This window comes from Eretmochelys imbricata, chromosome 11, assembly GCF_965152235.1.
Source record: "Eretmochelys imbricata isolate rEreImb1 chromosome 11, rEreImb1.hap1, whole genome shotgun sequence".
Classification (NCBI taxonomy): Eukaryota; Metazoa; Chordata; order Testudines; family Cheloniidae; genus Eretmochelys; species Eretmochelys imbricata.
This window is the reverse complement of record NC_135582.1, coordinates 81,837,937-81,854,789: the sequence shown is the minus strand read 5'-3', so window position 1 is coordinate 81,854,789 and position 16,853 is coordinate 81,837,937. Positions and strand designations below refer to the sequence as shown.

Below are 16,853 nucleotides of genomic sequence, written 5' to 3'. Positions count from 1 at the left end.
TGCTTGCACAGAGGCAGTGGATTGGTGCACACTGCAGGTTCCAGAAGACAAGGCACTGGGCATTGAATTGTAACAGGGTGGGGTGTGCTCATTGCTGGTGTGCAGAGGGGAAGAGCGAGGCTCGCGGAGCCAGGGGCAGAACACTTGTGCTGCTGGCAGAATTGGGAGGATTTCCCTCGGTGGGCCCAGACTAGACTCTCTTGTGCTGTAAGCAGGTGGTAGTGATTCACCCTGGACACCTTGGGGGAACCCCCAAAAGCATAACAGCTCCCCTAAAATGGATGGGGGAGAGATAGGTGCCTCCAATTGTCATTCACAAAAGCCACCTACGCTGATGGAGCCCTACACCAGACTATCCCATAGCCCAGTGATACTCAGGCTGAGGCCCACGAGCCGCAAGTGGCTCTTTCATGTGTGATTCGATCATTACCCAATTACCGTGTTATTAACTAATTGTAGAATACTTGGTCAGTCACTTTGTTGTGAGTGTGTGTGTGTGTGTGGCAAATGGAACAATGAACTCACACTACTGTGGCTCTTTCAGGTAATGCTGATCATCTATTCAGCTCCTGAACCCCCGAGGCCTGAGTCTCACTGCCCTCGCCCAATGGTTAGGGCACTCAGCTGAGAGGTGGTAGATCTCTGTTCAAATCCTTTCTCCCCCGTCAGTCAAAGGGGAGCTTGAAGGGGGGGTCTCCCACATCCCCGGTGAGTGTCCTGGCTCACTGGGCCTCCTTTTCTTTCTCCCAACCTCCAAGCCATCTTGTAGGAATTGGCCTGAGGGGCCCAGTCGAGTAGGTGGCTGCTAGAAATGCCTACCAGATGGGGGCCTACACACGACTTAGGCAGCAAAAGCCTATCTGCCCTGGGTTTTTAAATGGCTCTGGGGCTTAGGTTCTGGTGGCCCTGAAGGCAGCAGATGTGAACACATTCTAAGGACGAAACACACGTGCTCAGGGAACTTTTTACTGCAAAACGTAGGTGCTGAGTGAGTTTAGGTGCTCCAGGGTTTTTGTGAATTGCAGTGGTGCCTCAAACTGGTACTGAAGTGTCTAAATCACAGACTAAAACACCTAAGTACTTCTGTGAATCTAGGCCTGAGAAACCACTTGCTCAGCCAGGATTTTGATAGCTGCCTTGCTGTGAGAAGTTGGGTACTGTACTTGTCTCTTATAACTAAGTGTGGTAGGGTGACTGCCCTACACAGGTAGATGGAGGGTTAAAGCAGCCCTCAGGGAGGCTGCGCAAAACCCAACCAATGGGAGGAGGACTTGTAGAGAGCCAATCAGGAGAAGGTTTGTTGGAGCAGCCAATCGGAGCCAGGGAGGGCCATATAAAAAGGGCTGCTCAACAGCACAGAGTTAGTCTCTCACTGGAGTGTAAGGGAGAAGGACTAGCTGCCTTAGAGGAGTACTTCAGAGCAGAGTTGGGGTCAGAGGAGGAATAGGTAGCTCCAGGCTGAGGCCCTGATACAAAGGGCTAGGAAGGTGCTAGGGCTATGGGGAAGTGACCCATGGAAATAAGCAGTGGGAGTTGGAGGAGTGGCAGCACATGGCTGCTAGCTATAGGGTCCCTGGGTTGGGGCCTGGAGTAGTGGGCAGGTGTGGTCTGAGTCCCCCATCCCCCTCACTCGCCACAGTGGGGGTGGCCAGTATTTGGACTGCCGTTTACTCCTTGAGGTGAGGGGCTAGCCCAAAGGCTACAGTAGGCCATAGTGGCAAGTGGCTGGATTAGAGACAGCTGGTTCCCCTCCAGAAGTGAGAGGAAAAAGTGGAGTGGGGCACAGCCCAGATGAGGATGCTGTGGTCCGGGGAATGATGTGGCTCTTAGAGGTGGAGCAGAAGTGATGGTGGTGAGACACCACTAGAGGAAGGTGCACTGACAACCAAGAGCTAATTCCCAGCATGGCTAGCAGGAGGCGCTGAGGTGGTGAGTCATGCCCCCTCACACTAATGTTAAGATTTTTGTCACTGTTATTTCAGTAAAAGTCATGGACAGGTCACAGGCTTCTGTGATTTTTTTTTTTTGTTTACTGCCCCTGACCTGTCTGACTTTTATTAAAAATAATGGTGGGGCTGGCTGCTGGGGGGAGACTGGCAGCTCTGGGGCTCCTGCTGCTCTGGGCACAGGGCTAAACCTGAGGCAGAAAATGTCTCGGAAAGTCACAGAATCCATGACAAAATCTTACCCTTACTTATAGCGTGTACTGTTGGGGGTATGCACTGGTTCTGACATGGGGAAGATCTTACTGTCTGCTGGATGATCCTTGGTGGTTCTGGTGCAGGAGCCAGAGGGGACGTCAGGTAAACAGGTACTGGCTCCGGCCGGTAGTTCTTTCTGTGGCCTCCTGCCAACACACAGGGCTGTGAAAATTCTTCTAAAAGGTGCTGCTCCTGAAAGATCAGTGACACGGGGGCGGGGGGGAACAACTCTGTGCAGTAAAGGCAGGAAACATGAATATGTTCACAGGGCTCCACTTGGCCCTGATATAACTCTAGCAACTTCCCACCAGGGTTGAATTTGACCCACAGGGGCTCCACAGTCATAGGACATGACCAGCTAACTGGAAACATCCCAAAGCCTGGTCAGCCTCTGCACTGGCACAGCTGTGGGGGCACGGAGTGCCCTTTGGGGCAAACGCAGCTTTCTCCTCTCTTCCCCCTCCCCCCCACAGCTTTTCTAGGGATACTCGGTTCCCTGGCTGCCTACAAGCCCCATAATACTCACATGGCCCCACGAGCAGCTGCCCAAACAACAAGTTCCCAAAGACCCTTAGGGGGTGACTTGTTTGTCTGGAGCATGCCCTGGGGCACGAGGGTTGGACCTGCTCCTGCAGCATTTCCCCCAGTATCCCAGGAATAAAAAAAGCACTCATGGATTTTTGCTTCCCTTTTACATTCTTCTCAAAGTTCAATCATGCAGTCCCTGAGCCTCCCAATACCAGCATAGTCTGGTAACTGCTATTGCAATTGCCATTATCCATGGGCGATGCACACTCCAGGATACTGTTTAACTACTGAAAGCCCCTGCAGCAGTCACCTCGTAGTACAGGGAAGATCTTACCCTAAGCTTCCGCAGGAGGTCTTTCCTTCGTCTCAGCGCATTCTGCAGTGCATCCTCCTGTCCATCGTTACTCCCTGAAAGAGGAATCTGATAGGCTCTGTTGCCTCCTTAAAGGATAACTAAGAGAAAGGGCTGTTCTAGCCAGGACTGGCTCTAGGCACCGGCAAAGCGAGCACATGCTTGGAGCGGTACAATTCCAGGGGCGGCATTCCGGCCATCCTTTCTTTTTTTTTTTTTTCCTTGGGTAGTTGCGCTCTTGAAGCTTGGGGTGGCAAAAAACCTAGAGCTGGCCTTGGTTCTAGCAGTTACCATAGTGGGTTAACTCTAGAAAATGTGATACTCTATTGTTATTGTTTTTTTCCAGGCAAAAAAAATTATTTTCTGGTCACTTTCTTGACAATCCTGTCACAAGAATGAACGAGGATTTTATTGTACCAAGTACAGCAAAGATAATATCACCTCTCACTGGCAGATGGTTTCAGTAAGAAAAGAACAGACTGATGGGATGTTTCACTTATACACTGAATTCCTATATACAGGAGGTCCCCTTGGCCCTTACATTACCCCAATACATTTGTATCACTTGTGTCTGTTATCTGACATTCTTTGCACAAGTTTCACAGCAACCTGGGGAATATGGATGTTGGTTTCCAATTGCATCTGTTTGGCCAGCACAGCTTACTCCCTGGATTTAATAATCTGGCATTCTCTCTCTCCCATTTGATTCGCATTCTACAAACTGTGATCTGTGTTCTTCTCTGTGCAGCTTTGCTGGTGCAAAACAGGCCAACACTGACTTAGCAGGTGCGTGAAGGATTATTCCTGCTTAGGGGAATCCTTGGGCAGGGCAGAGCTATCATAGTGGCTCCTTTACACACACCCCTGTCATGACTGCTGGGGGTATGGCCTCGGTTACACTAAGCGCTGCTCAGAAATAGCTGAGGATCTGACCCTGTCTGCTCTTTTAGACAAATACAACTGAAATGGGGTGGGGGGAGAAATTCCACCAATCAAAAGGCTGCATAGTGCACTGTGCCCTTCCTCATCACCCACGGAAGCAATTGGTATTTCATTCCAGCACTGATTTCAAGATAGATCGCTGCTGAGCAGAGAATGCTTTCCTCCCATTAAGGGCTGTGTCTTCACCCTGCCCCAGCTTCTGCTGGCCTGTGGAGCTGCTGTCTTAGTGTAAGTGGGAGAATAGGCCCGCTATTGTGGGGAACTTTCCTGGCTCATACGCTACCCCTGTGAAGTGGGCTAGCGAAAGGATCTGAGTCCTCGCTCCCACTTCCTTTACCCAGAGGCCTGCCTAACCTCAAGGACTCTCCTGTGGGGCAGAGTCCTCGTAACGCCAACAAGGCTGAGCCCAGGATACCTGGGGGGCTTGACCCCCAACCTCGTTGGGGTCACTTAGGGCAGAGGCCAGGGTGTCCCCACTCCAGAGTGCTCTCTCTACACTGGGTGCTTCCCTGGCCCACTGATCATCACATACAGTTCAAAGCAAATTCAACTTATTTAAACAGCAACCAATTTTTAAAAAAAGGAAAACATGGGAAAGGCTAACGGAAAACCCATCACTCTGCTCTGTGGCATGGGGATCCCACAGCCAGCCAGCTCTGGAATGTCCAGTTCACAGTCTGCTCCTCCCACGTCCCAGGCCTCCTGCCCAGGCCCTGGCTGTGCTGCAGGGATGCTGCAGGTCGGACACTTGCTCTGGCGGTGGCCACACACCCTCAGGCTCTAGGTAGCAGGACCCTTCTTCCCAGCATCAGCTCCTTCTGCCTGGGTTACGATCCCATCCCCCTCCAAGTCTGGCCTGCAAGGCCTCTGGGCTGGGGGTGTCTCCCTGTGCTGAGCCCACCGCCCAGGATCCCCCCTCGCTCTCTCCAGCTGCTCCCTGCACCTGGCTCTGGACTGCTCCAGCCCCAGCTCTTGCTCCACTCTCCTCAGCACTGATGCTGCTGCTCTGCCTCCTGCTCCCTGGGCTGCTTCTCAGGCTCTGGTTGCTGCAGCTCTCCTCCCAGCACAGGTCTGCTCTCTGGGCTGCTTCTCTGGCTTTTGTTATTGCAGCTCTGCTCCCCAGCTCAGATCGGGCTCCTGCTTTCTCCTTAGCTTGGCCCCACTCTGTGACACACACACAGAGGATGGGACCCCCCTGGCCTCCTTACTCCCTCATTAGCCTGCCCAGCCTGTCAATCAGGCTGACCTAGTGAATTGGCCTCTCCCTATTGCCCAAGATGCCTAGACTGAGGGAAGGAAGTACCAGGAGTTTGAGGCCACTTTCCTGTTCCACTGTTAATATTTCTATCACCATAACAAACATAGGGTGCTTTCTGACTGCCTCACTGGGTGTGGTGGGTGAGAGCAGAGATGCCTCTCCTAGATTTGAAGGCTGGAAGAGACCATTGACCTCCTGCATAGCCCAGGTCCAAGAACATCACTCAATGATTGCTGTATGAAACTATGATCTGAACTAGAGCAAATCTTTTATCTTACTTGTTGTGGAGAGGGGCGACTCAATATTCTCCAGGGTCTCGCGTTCATTTTCTAGTTTCTGTGGATAAAACCATTGTGAGAACAGATTAAAAGTCAGGGACTGAGGCTCACAAGAACATCCAGTCCTGCATAACTAACAAACACTTTTGGGACACAAGGTAATAAAATGGGGTTGGAAAGAAGGGACATCTCTCACTTCCTGCTAGTCACACTTAGGCCTGGTCTACACTATGAGTTTGTCGGATTTAGCAGCCTTAAATCCGAATTAACCCTGCACCTGTCCACAGAACAAAGCCATTTTTTTGACATAAAGGGCTCTTAAAACCGATTTCTGTACTCCTCCCCAACGAGGGGATTAGCGCTGAAATCTACATCGCCATTTCGAATTAGGGTTAGTGTGGACACAATTCGAAGGTATTGGCCTCCAGGAGCTATCCCACAGTGCACCATGGTGACTGCTCTGGACAGCGCTCTGAATTCAGATGCACTGGCCAGGTGTACAGGAAAAGCCCCGGGAACTTTTGAATCTCGTTTCCTGTTTGGCCAGGCGAGCTCATCAGCACAGGTGATCATGCAGTCCCAGAATCGAAAGAGCTCCAGCATGGACCGAACGGGAAGTACTGGATCTGATCACTGTATGGGGAGAGGAATCCATGCTATCAGAACTATGTTCCAAAAGACGAAAAGCCAAAACATTTAAAAAAATCTCAGAGGCCATGAGGGACAGAGGCTACATCAGGGACACAACGCAGTGCCGCGTGAAACTTAAGGAGCTCAGACACGCGTACCAGAAAACCAAAGAATCAAACGGACGCTCCGGGACAGAGCCCCAGACATGCCGCTTCTACGCTGAGCTGCATGCAATTCTAGGGGGGCCATCACCACTACCCCATCCCTGTCTGTGGACTCCGAGGATGGGATACTCTCCGCCATGGCTGAGGATTTTGCAGATGGGGAAGATGAGGAGGAGGAGGACAAGCTTGGGGAGAGCACACAGCACACCATTCTCCCTGACAGCCAGGATCTTTTCATCACCCTGACTGAAATACCCTCCCAACCCAACGAAGCCAGAGAAGGGACCTCTGGTGAGTGTACCTTTTTAAATATAATACATGTTATAAAAGCAAGCGGTTTTTAGTGATTAAGTAGCCCTGAGGACTTGGGATGCATTCGTGGCCAGTACAGCTACTGGAAAAGTCTGTTAACGTGTCTGGGGATGGAGTGGAAATCCTCCAGGGACATCTCCATGAAGCTCTCCTGGAGGTACTCTAAAAGCCTTTGCAGAAGGTTTCTGGGGAGAGCAGCCTTATTCCATCCTCCATGGTAGGTCACTTTACCACGCTGTGCTAGTAGCAAGTAATCCGGTATCATTGCGTGACAAAGCCTGGCAGCATATGGTCCCGGTGTTTGCTGGCATTCAAGCAACATCCATTCTTTATCTCTCTGTGTTATCCTCAGGAGAGTGATATCATTCATGGTAACCTGGTTGAAATAGGGGAATTTGATTAAGGGGACATTCAGAGGTGGCCGTTCCTACTGGGCTGTTTGCCTGTGGCTGAAAAGAAATCTTCCCTGCAGTTAGCCACGTGGTGGGGGGGTGGCATTGGAGCTGAGCTGTTCACGTTTGGCTAGCAGGGATCTTCCCTGATACCAGCCAGGCGGTGGGGGGGAAGAGAAAAGCGATTATCCCAGAGAATTGGATGTGGGGAGGGGGTTAGTTTGGTTTCTGCTGCTGCACGTTAACAGGAAAACTGCAGCAGTAAATGGCCAACTCAAATGGGCTTTGCTTGGTATGGGAAAGGAGGGCGCTGCTGTTATGAAGGTTTCAGAAGCTGAAAGACTATGGCTTACCATGGCCGCCTGCAAGCTGAATTCTGTTGCCCGGCCCTGCGTGTGTGATCTCTAACACCAAATCCGCAGGCACTCAATATAAGATGCAAAATGCGACCTTGTACCAAAAATCACATGTGCTATGTAATGTGAATAGTGTTGTTCACCATGAAAGAGTATAGCCATTGTTCTGTAAAATGTATCTTTTTAAATACTTCACTCCCTTTTTTTCCTCCAGCAGCTGCAAATGTTTCAAGCCTCCCTCCTCCATCCCAGAGGCTATCTCAGATAAGGTGGCGAAAAAAACCGCATGCGCGATTAAATGTTCTCTGAGCTCATGCAGTCGTCCGGCAGTGACAGAGCTGTGTGGAGGGACACAATAGCAGAGTACAGGACGGTGGCGGATGAACGTGAGGAGAGGTGGCAGCAGGAAGATCAGAGGAGGCATGAGGAAACGCTGGGGATACTGCGGGATCAAACGGACATACTCTGGCATCTGGTGGAGGTTCATGAACGGCAGCAGGATCACAGACTGCCGCTGCAGCCCCTGTTTAACTGCCCTCCCTCCTCCCCAAGTTCCATAGCCTCCTCGCCCAGACGCCCAAGAACGCGGGGTGGGAGGCTCCAGGCACCCAACCACTCCACCCCAGTGGACATCCCAAGCAACAGAAGGCTGGCATTCAACAAATTTTAAAGTGGCCTTTTGCTTCCCTCCTACCCTCCTCCCACACCCCACTGGGCTACCTTGTGAGTTATCTCCCTATTTTTATAATCAATTAATAAAGAATACATGTTTTTTAAACTATAGTGACTTTATTTCCTTAGTAAGCAAGCTGTAATCGAAGGCGGGAGGGCAGGTGGCTTACAGGAAATTAGAGTCAACTAAGGGGGGTTGGGTTTTCATCAAAGAGAAACAAACAGAAGTGTCACACAGTACCCTGGCCAGTCACGAAACTGGTTTTCAAAGCTTCTCTGATGCGCACCGCTTCCTGCTGTGCTCTTCTGATTGCCCTGATGTCTGACTGCACGTATTCAGCAGCCAGGCGATTTGCATCAACCTCCCACTCTGCCATAAACGTCTCCCCCTTATTCTCACAGAGATTGTGGAGCACACAACAAGCAGCAATAACAATGGGAATATTGGTTTCACTGAGACAGTAAACTGCGGCAGTGACCCTTTAAATGTCCAAATGCACACACTACCACCATTCTGCACTTGCTCAGCCTATAATTGAACAGCTCCTGACTACTGTCCAGGGTGCCTGTATACGGCTTCATGAGCCAGGGCATTAAGGGGTAGGCTGGGTCCCCAACGATAACTATAGGCATTTCAACATCCCCAACAGTTATTTTCTGGTCTGGGAAGTAAATCCCTTCTTGCAGCCGTTTAAACAGACCAGAGTTCCTGAAGACGCAAGCGTCATGACCCTTTCCCAGCCACCCCACGTTGATGTTGGTGAAACGTCCCTTTTGATCCACCAGTGCTTGCAGCACCATTGAAAAGTACCCCTTGTGGTTTATGTATTGGCTGCCTTGGTGATCCGGTCCCAAGATAGGGATATGCGTTCCGTCTATAGCCCCACCACAGTTAGGGAATCCCATTGCAGCAAAACCATCTAGTGTGACCTGCACATTTCCCAGAGTCACTACCCTCGATAGCAGCAGCTCAGTGATTGCATTGGCTACTTGCATCACAGCAACCCCCACAGTAGATTTGCCCACTCCAAATTGATTACCGACTGACTGGTAGCTGTCTGGCGTTGCAAGCTTCCACAGGGCTATTGCCACTCACTTCTCAACTGTAAGGTCTGCTCTCATCTTGGTATTCTTGCGCCTCAGGGCAGGGGAAAGCAAGTCACAAAGTTCCATGAAAGTGCCCTTACGCATGTGAAAGTTTCGGAGCCACTGGGAATCATCCCAGACCTGCAACACTATGTGGTCCCACCACTCTGTGCTTGTTTCCCGGGCGCAGAATCGGCGTTCCACGGCATAAGCCTGCCCCATTAACACCATGATTTCCAAATTGCGGGGGAACACAGTTTTAGAGAAAAGTGGGTTCATGTCCTCATCACCGCGCTGCCGTCACCTCCTCACCTGGTTTTTCAGGTGCTGGTTCTGCATACACTGCACGATAATGTGTGAGGTGTTTACAATGGTCATAACTGCTGTGGTGAGCTGAACGGGCTCCATGCTTGCTGTGCTATGGCGTCTGCTCCTGCTCGGGCAATCCAGGGAAAAGGACGTGGAACGATTGTCTGCCGTTGCTCTGACGGAGGGAGGGGTGACTGACGCCTTGGCTTACAGGGAATTAAAATCAACAAAGGGGGTGGCTTTGCGAGAAACCGAATGGCCCCCTTAAGGATAGAACTCAAAACCTCAAGGATAGAACTCAAAACTGGGTTTAGTAGGCCGTTGATTTCACGGAGGGACGGAGGAGAAAATGAATACAAAACAAATCTGGTCTATTTCTTGTTTTGATCCACTTCATCTATCTTTATACATCTTGCTGGCTGCAGACTGTGCAGTACGACTGCTAGCCATCGTCATCTCCTGGGTGCTCGGCAGAAGACGGTGCAGTATGACTGCCGGCCATTGTCTTCTGCTGGCTGCAGATTAAAAGACAGTGCACTGCCGGTAGGTCTGAATCTCCATGGGACGAAACTTAAAAGGGAAATGACCTGGCTGAGTCACTCCCATGTTTGCCCAGGCACCCCGACCTCACTGAGGTCGGTTAAAAGAGCACCCAGGACTACGTCGACGACGGCTACCAGTCATACTGCACTGTCTGCTGCTAAAAGGCAATAAACTGCTGCTGTGTAGCAATGCAGTACCAAGTCCGACAGCACCCAGGAGACCTACGTTGACGGTGAGCTGAGCGGGCTCCATGCTTGCCGTGGTATGGCGTCTGCACAGGTAACTCAAGAAAAAAGGTGCAAAACAATTGTCTGCCCGTGCTTTCACGGAGGGAGGGAGGGAGGGAGGGAACGGGGGCCTGACGATATGTACCCAGAACCACCCGCGACAATGTTTTAGCCCCATCAGGCACTGGGATTTCTACACAGAATTCAAATGGGCGGCGGAGACTGCAGGAACTGTGGGATAGCTACCCACGGTGCAACGCTCCGGAAGTCGATGGTTGCCTCGGTACTGTGGACACACTCCACTGACTACATGCACTTAGAGCATTTGTGTGGGAGAACACTCAATCGACTGTATAAAAACACTTTCTACAAAACCGACTTCTATAAATTTGACCTAATTTCATAGTGTAGACAAGGCCTTATTGTGCATCTGCAACAGAAAAAGGAATCCCATGCAGAGCTACCAGTCCACATCCTTGGCTGTGGCTGGGAACTCCCGGGCTAGGGTTGGAGGTTTGGGGGTGGGGGTTGCCTTGGTGATTTGCCTGGTATGCAGCAGTCCCATAGTGACAAGTTAGGGTACTTTGAAGACAGTTTGGACGTGTACCTGCTGCCAACAGCCCCAAGGGGTTAATATAACATACAAGAAAGCCTCTGTCCTATCTCCTAGAGAAGCTGCTCGCTCGAGCCCCCCGCTGCGTGAGGCTGTTGCCCGTTGCTGGAACCCTGTGAGGCCCCCTCAGGAGGCTCTAGTCTGTTGCTGGAACCCTGCCCCCGCACAAAGCTGGAACCCTGTGAGGTCCCCTCAGGAGGCTCTAGTCTGTTGCTGGAACCCTGCCCCCCCACAAAGCTGGAACCCTGTGAGGTCCCCTCAGGAGGCTCTAGTCTGTTGCTGGAACCCTGCCCCCCACAAAGCTGGAACACTGCCACCTCCCCCCCGTGGGGAGCTGGCATCTCTGCTTGCCCCCTTTGCACTGCACCCCCCTCTTTTGGCAAAAGTGGGCATTTGTCCTGTTGGCAAGAGCAAACTGATGAAGTCAGCAAGAGCAAATGGGACAAATGCCTCCTTTTGGAAAAGAAGAAGAAAAAGAAAAAAAAAGTCGGGACGGCCAGGACAGGGTTTAAAAAAGGGACTGTCCTGGCCAAAACAGGACATATGGTCACCCTACCCCTTTCCCATTAGTTGTGGCCTGAGGTGAGCTCTCCAGTCCTCCTGAGTGTCCTCCAACATACACAGGGAAGGGAAAACTTGACCATCCTTTATACCCCTAGGCTAAAAAACAAGAAGAACGTCGGCATGTACACACACCCACCCCTCATAAAGAAAAAAAATGATTGATGCCATTTTTAAAGATTACAAAAAGCAAGAGAGTGCACAGGTAAAACAAGTACCCCTTTAATACACAAACATGGGGGCAGCTTGGAATGATTAAAAGTGCAGGTACTTTCCCCCTGGCATATCTTGAGGTAAAATATAATCACAGTTTAAAAAAAAAAAGTCTAAAACCCCCACCTAGACCTAGGACAATACCTAGGTCTTTGTTGAATCTTCTTTGCCTAAGGCAGAAGAAGCAAAGGCCCTGGATCTGTGAGGTGCAACAGAAAAATTAAACCAAAACTGATCAAGATCTGAATCTCATCAAAAAACGTAAGGGGCCTACACTTTCCTTGGCTTTCTTCTTGTTGCCAACATACCTGAAGAAACCCTTCTTGTTACTCTTAACATCTCTTGCTAGCTGCAGCTCCAGGTGTGATTTGGCCCTCCTGATTTCATTCCTACATGCCCGAGCAATGCTTTTATACTCTTCCCTGGTCATCTGTCCAATCTTCCACTTCTTGTAAGCTTCTTTTTTATGTTTAAGATCCACAAGGATTTCACTGTTAAGCCAAGCTGGTCTCCTACCATATTTACTATTCCTTCGACACATTGAGATGGTTTGTCCCGGTAACCTCAATAGGGATTCCTTGAAATACAGCCAGCTCTCCTGGACTCCTTTCCCCCTCATGTGATTCCCCCAGGGGATCCTACCCATCAGTTCCCTGAGGGAGTCGAAGTCTGCTTTCCTGAAGTCCAGGGTCCGTATTCTGCTACTTACCTTTCTTCCCTGTGTCAGGATCCTGAACTCGACCAACTCATGGTCACTGCCTCCCAGATTCCCATCCACTTTTGCTTCCCCTACTAATTCTTCCCGGTTTGTGAGCAGCAGGTCAAGAAAAGCTCCCCCACTAGTTGGCTCCTCCAGCACTTGCACCAGGAAATTGTCCCCTACATTTTCCAAAAACTTCCTGGATTGTCTGTGCACCGCTGTATTGCTCTCCCAGCAGATATCAGGATGATTAAAGTTGCCCATGAGAACCAGGGCGTGCGATCTAGTAGCTTCTGCGAGTTGCCGGAAGAAAGCCTCATCCACCTCATCCCCCTGGTCCGGTGGTCTATAGCAGACTCCCACCACTACATCACTCTTGTTGCTCACACTTCTAAACTTAATCCAGAGGCACTCAGGTTTTTCTGCAGTTTCATACTGGAGCTCTGAGCATTCATATTGCTCCCTTACATACAGTGCTACTCCCCCACCTTTTCTGCCCTGCCTGTCCTTCCTGAACAGTTTATAACCATCCATGACAGTACTCCAGTCATGTGAGTTATCCCACCAAGTCTCTGTTATTCCAATCACGTCATAATTCCTTGACATCACTAGGACCTCCAGTTCACCCTGCTTGTTTCCAAGGCTTTGTGCATTTGTATATAGGTACTTGAGATAACCTGCTTTGTGCATTTGTATATATGCACTTGAGATAACAGTACTCCAGTTGATGCCTTATTGGTGCTGAGTAAAGTGGAAGATTTACTTCTTATGTCTTGCTTACAACACTCCTGCTAGTATATTCCAGAATGATGTTCCATTTTCTTGCAACAATATTACATTGTTGACTCATATTTAGTTTGTGATCCACTATAACCCCGAGATCCTTTTCTGCAGTACTCCTTCCTAAACACCCATTTCTCATTTTGTATTTGTGCAATTGATTATTCCTTCCAAAGTGTAATACTTTGCATTTGTCCTTATTGAACTTCATCCTATTTATTTCAGATAATTTCTTCAGTTTGTCAAGATAATTTTGAATTCTAATCTTGTCCTCCAAAGTGCTTCCAACTCCTCCCAGCTTGGTATCATCTGCAAATTTTATAACTCTACTGTCTATCCTATTATCCAAATCATTTATGAAGGTATTGGATAGAACCAGATGTAGAACAGCTATCTGTGGGATCTCACTTGATACTCCCTTCCAGTTCGACTGTGTGCCATTGATAACTATTCTCTGAGCACTGTTTTCCGACAAGTTGCACATCCATGTTATAGTAGGATTGTCTAAGGCTATATTGTCCCAGTTGGCTTACGAGAGGGTCATGTGAGACAATATCAAAAGCTTTATTGAAGTAGAAATAACTCACATCTACTGCTTCCCCCATCAATAAGGCTTGTTACCCTGTCAAGGGAGGCTATTAGGTTAGTTTGACACAATTTTCTTGACAAATGCACATCTTAGGGACCACATGGGTCTCCAACCCTGATCCCCAAGGCTCATAAGAGCAAGGCAGTCCCAATCTGCCACCTAGTGATATGAATAGCAGCTGAACTCTAGTAGAGGACCCCAGTCCTGAGATCTGATTGGTGAAACCATGCAGATCCTGATTAGTCCCCAGCTTGTATTTAACCCAAGACCAGGAACAGGAAGTTGGCCATACAGCTGTGTTCTCCCTGCTTCGGACTGCTTTCCCTGTGATTCCTGCTCTTTGTGCCTGCTGTTGATCAACTGGTAACCTGACTCTTGGTTTGCCTTCTGGCCTGTCTCAGACTCTAACCTCCTGGTATTGGACTTGGCCTAACTCCTGATTCCCGCTCTGACCACTCAGTCGATTGCCTATGTCCTGGTTGTGACACCATGTTGACTGTTACTTATTATCTTCTAGGTGCTTATAAATTGATTGACTATTTGTTCCATTATCTTTCTGGCTATTGAAATTAAGCTGATTAATCTAATCTGCCTAGGTTATCCTTGTTACCCTTTTTATAGATAGGTACTATATTTGCCTTTTTCCAGTCCTCTGGGATCTCTCCTATCCTCCATGAGTTCTCAAAGATAATTGCTAATGGCTCAGAAATCTCTTCAGCCAGTTCCTTAAGTATTCTAGGTTGTATTTTTTTCCACCTAGACTTGCTTCCCATAGGATCTTAAACCTAACAATTCTCTGACTTGGCTAAAGCCTGCCTTCTTGAAGTCCATGGTCTTTTTTCTGCTGTTTTCCCTCCTACCATTAGAATCATGAACTCTATCACTTCATGATCACTTTCACCCAAACTGACTTCCACCTTCAAATTTTCAATTAGTTCCTCCTTATTTGTCAGAATCAAATCTAGAAAAGCCTTTCCCCTAGTCACTTTCTCCATCTTCTGTAATAAAAAGCTGCTCCAGGCATTCTAAGAATTGGTTGGATAATCTGTGCCCTGCTGTATTTTCCTAAAGATGTCTGGGTAGTCGAAGTCCCCCACCATCACCAAGTCCTGTGATTTGCATGATTTTTTGAGTTAATAACTATAATTATCATGGTTATAATTATTTGAAGTTTTACAAAGATACAAAAATATGAATGCTGCATTGTTATCTTACCTTCTCCAGGAGTTTGAGTTTCAGTCGGGTCATGTGATCTACCATTGAAGAGTCTGTCATTGTGGCAAATTTTCAGAGTAATAGGTAGGTAGATGTAGATTACACAGCTAAACTAGGGGACACAGCTTTTAATTGCAGTGCTTTTTGTCCTCAAGGATCTTCAAAGAAGCATTCCATAAAAAGTCTCCTCAATATGAGTGGGTGACAATAGAAGACAATATTTAAAAAAATGTAAAAAATGTTCCCAGACTCAGATGAATGACTAAGGGCAACACAGATATTCCAAGCACACCTTTCTCTGCTATTTCTTATTGCAGTCCCTTGTGCTGGGGATAGGTCATGGTTGCTGCAATGTTGCTCAGCTTGAAATTGTCACTCCTTTCTTAATCGTTGCTAGCCTTTGCTTCAAAGCGTCACTAAGCCCAGCCCTATGCGTTGCTAGCATGCTCTTATGACTAGCTCTGAGTACAGGCCATGTAGCCTGGTTGCTAAGTTTGTAGTACCTGTCTACAATCTAAACAACTTATCTCCAGGCTTACATGACTTGCATACAGTAAACTGAACTACCAGCACATCAAGTAGAGACAAAAGCCAAACTGAAACCACAGCCAGTTTTGTCCATAACATGAGGCCAGTGTCGGGGGACCAGATTGCATACATGAGTAAAGGTGGCAGTGGTGTTGTAGCTGTATCAGTCCCATGATATGAGAAAGATGAGGTGGGTGAAGCAATATCTTCTATTGGGCCAACTTCTGGTGATGAGAGAGACAAGTTTACACAGAGCTTGGGAGGAGAATGTGGCTTAAAGCCACCTTCCCATCTCCCTAATACTGATCCTCCCTATAGTTGTTGGCATACGTTACAGCAGCCCAGGGGTGGGCCTACTCATGTAAGTAAAGTTAAGCATGTGCGTAAGTTGTTGCAGGATCAGGGTCTAAGTGAGGTTGGGATGATGATGTATGCTGTGTATACCAAATCTGCTGCTCCAGGGGATGTTTGAGGGCCCATTCCAGGGCCCACAGATGGCATTCAGGGGCCCAATCCATGGGTCCCCAAGGAGTGTTCAGGGGCTCATTTTGGTGACCCGAGATTATTCAGGGCCTGGCCCAGTGTCTGTAGGAGGTGTTCAGGGGCTCACTCAGGTTGCCCCAAGGGTCCATCCCAGCATCTCAAGGAGTGTTCAAGGGGTGTTGAAGGGTCACTCCTGCAGTTCCTTGTCTGTCCCTGGACCTACAGGCAGTTTACAGGAGTCTGTCCCAGTGTCTCCAACAGTAGACCCCAGTAGTTATTCTGGCGGTGGTTCAGGGGTTCCCAGCAGGTCATCAGCAGGACATGTCAAGACCCACAGGAGGTGTTCAGAGGCCCATCCTACCATTAACAAGGCAGGGAAGTCTCTACCATGATGTACCATTGTATGAAACTGTTGTCTCAATTTTGTCTGCATGATTCAGTGGCAGTGGGTTTGATTCTCCTTTTACAGCAGTGTAAATCAGGAATAACTTAATTCATAGTTTTTTGTTTTTTAAGGCCAGAAGGGACATCATCTAATCTAACCTCTTGTATAACACAGGCCATAGAATTTCAACCACTTACAGCTATATAAAGCCCAATAAGGTGACTAAAGCATAGCTTCCAGAAAGGCACCCAGTTCTGATTTGAAGTTTTGAAGAGAGAGAATCCACTATTTCCCTTGGCAGCTTTGGCAAGTGATTAATCACTCTCTGTTAAAAATTTGCACCTTATATCTAATTTGAATTTGTCTGGCTTTAGTTTCTAGCCCAGTGATGGGCAACCTGACATCCCTGCAGCCCATGCCACTTCCCGCAGCTCCCATTGGCTGGTAATGGCAAACCATGGCCACGGGACGCAGTGGGCAGCTGGGTCTGCAGACAGTCAATGAAAAGAAACTGTCTCACGGCCCGCTAGCAGATT

General features: G+C 48.8%; 1 protein-coding gene across 1 annotated transcript in view; it reads right to left on the bottom strand.

Moving 5' to 3' along the window:
• The window catches only part of C11H21orf58 (chromosome 11 C21orf58 homolog), a 39,180-nt gene extending 24,199 nt beyond the window's left edge, over positions 1 to 14,981 (bottom strand). The window contains exons 1-4 of the mRNA XM_077829489.1: positions 14,922 to 14,981; positions 5,560 to 5,617; positions 3,064 to 3,137; positions 2,250 to 2,393 (exon numbers count right to left, since the gene is read on the bottom strand). Of these exons, the coding sequence (XP_077685615.1) occupies positions 2,250 to 2,393; positions 3,064 to 3,137; positions 5,560 to 5,617; positions 14,922 to 14,981 (336 nt within the window). The remainder of the gene's footprint in view (positions 1 to 2,249; positions 2,394 to 3,063; positions 3,138 to 5,559; positions 5,618 to 14,921) is intronic.
• Between the last annotated feature and the right edge of the window lie 1,872 nt (positions 14,982 to 16,853).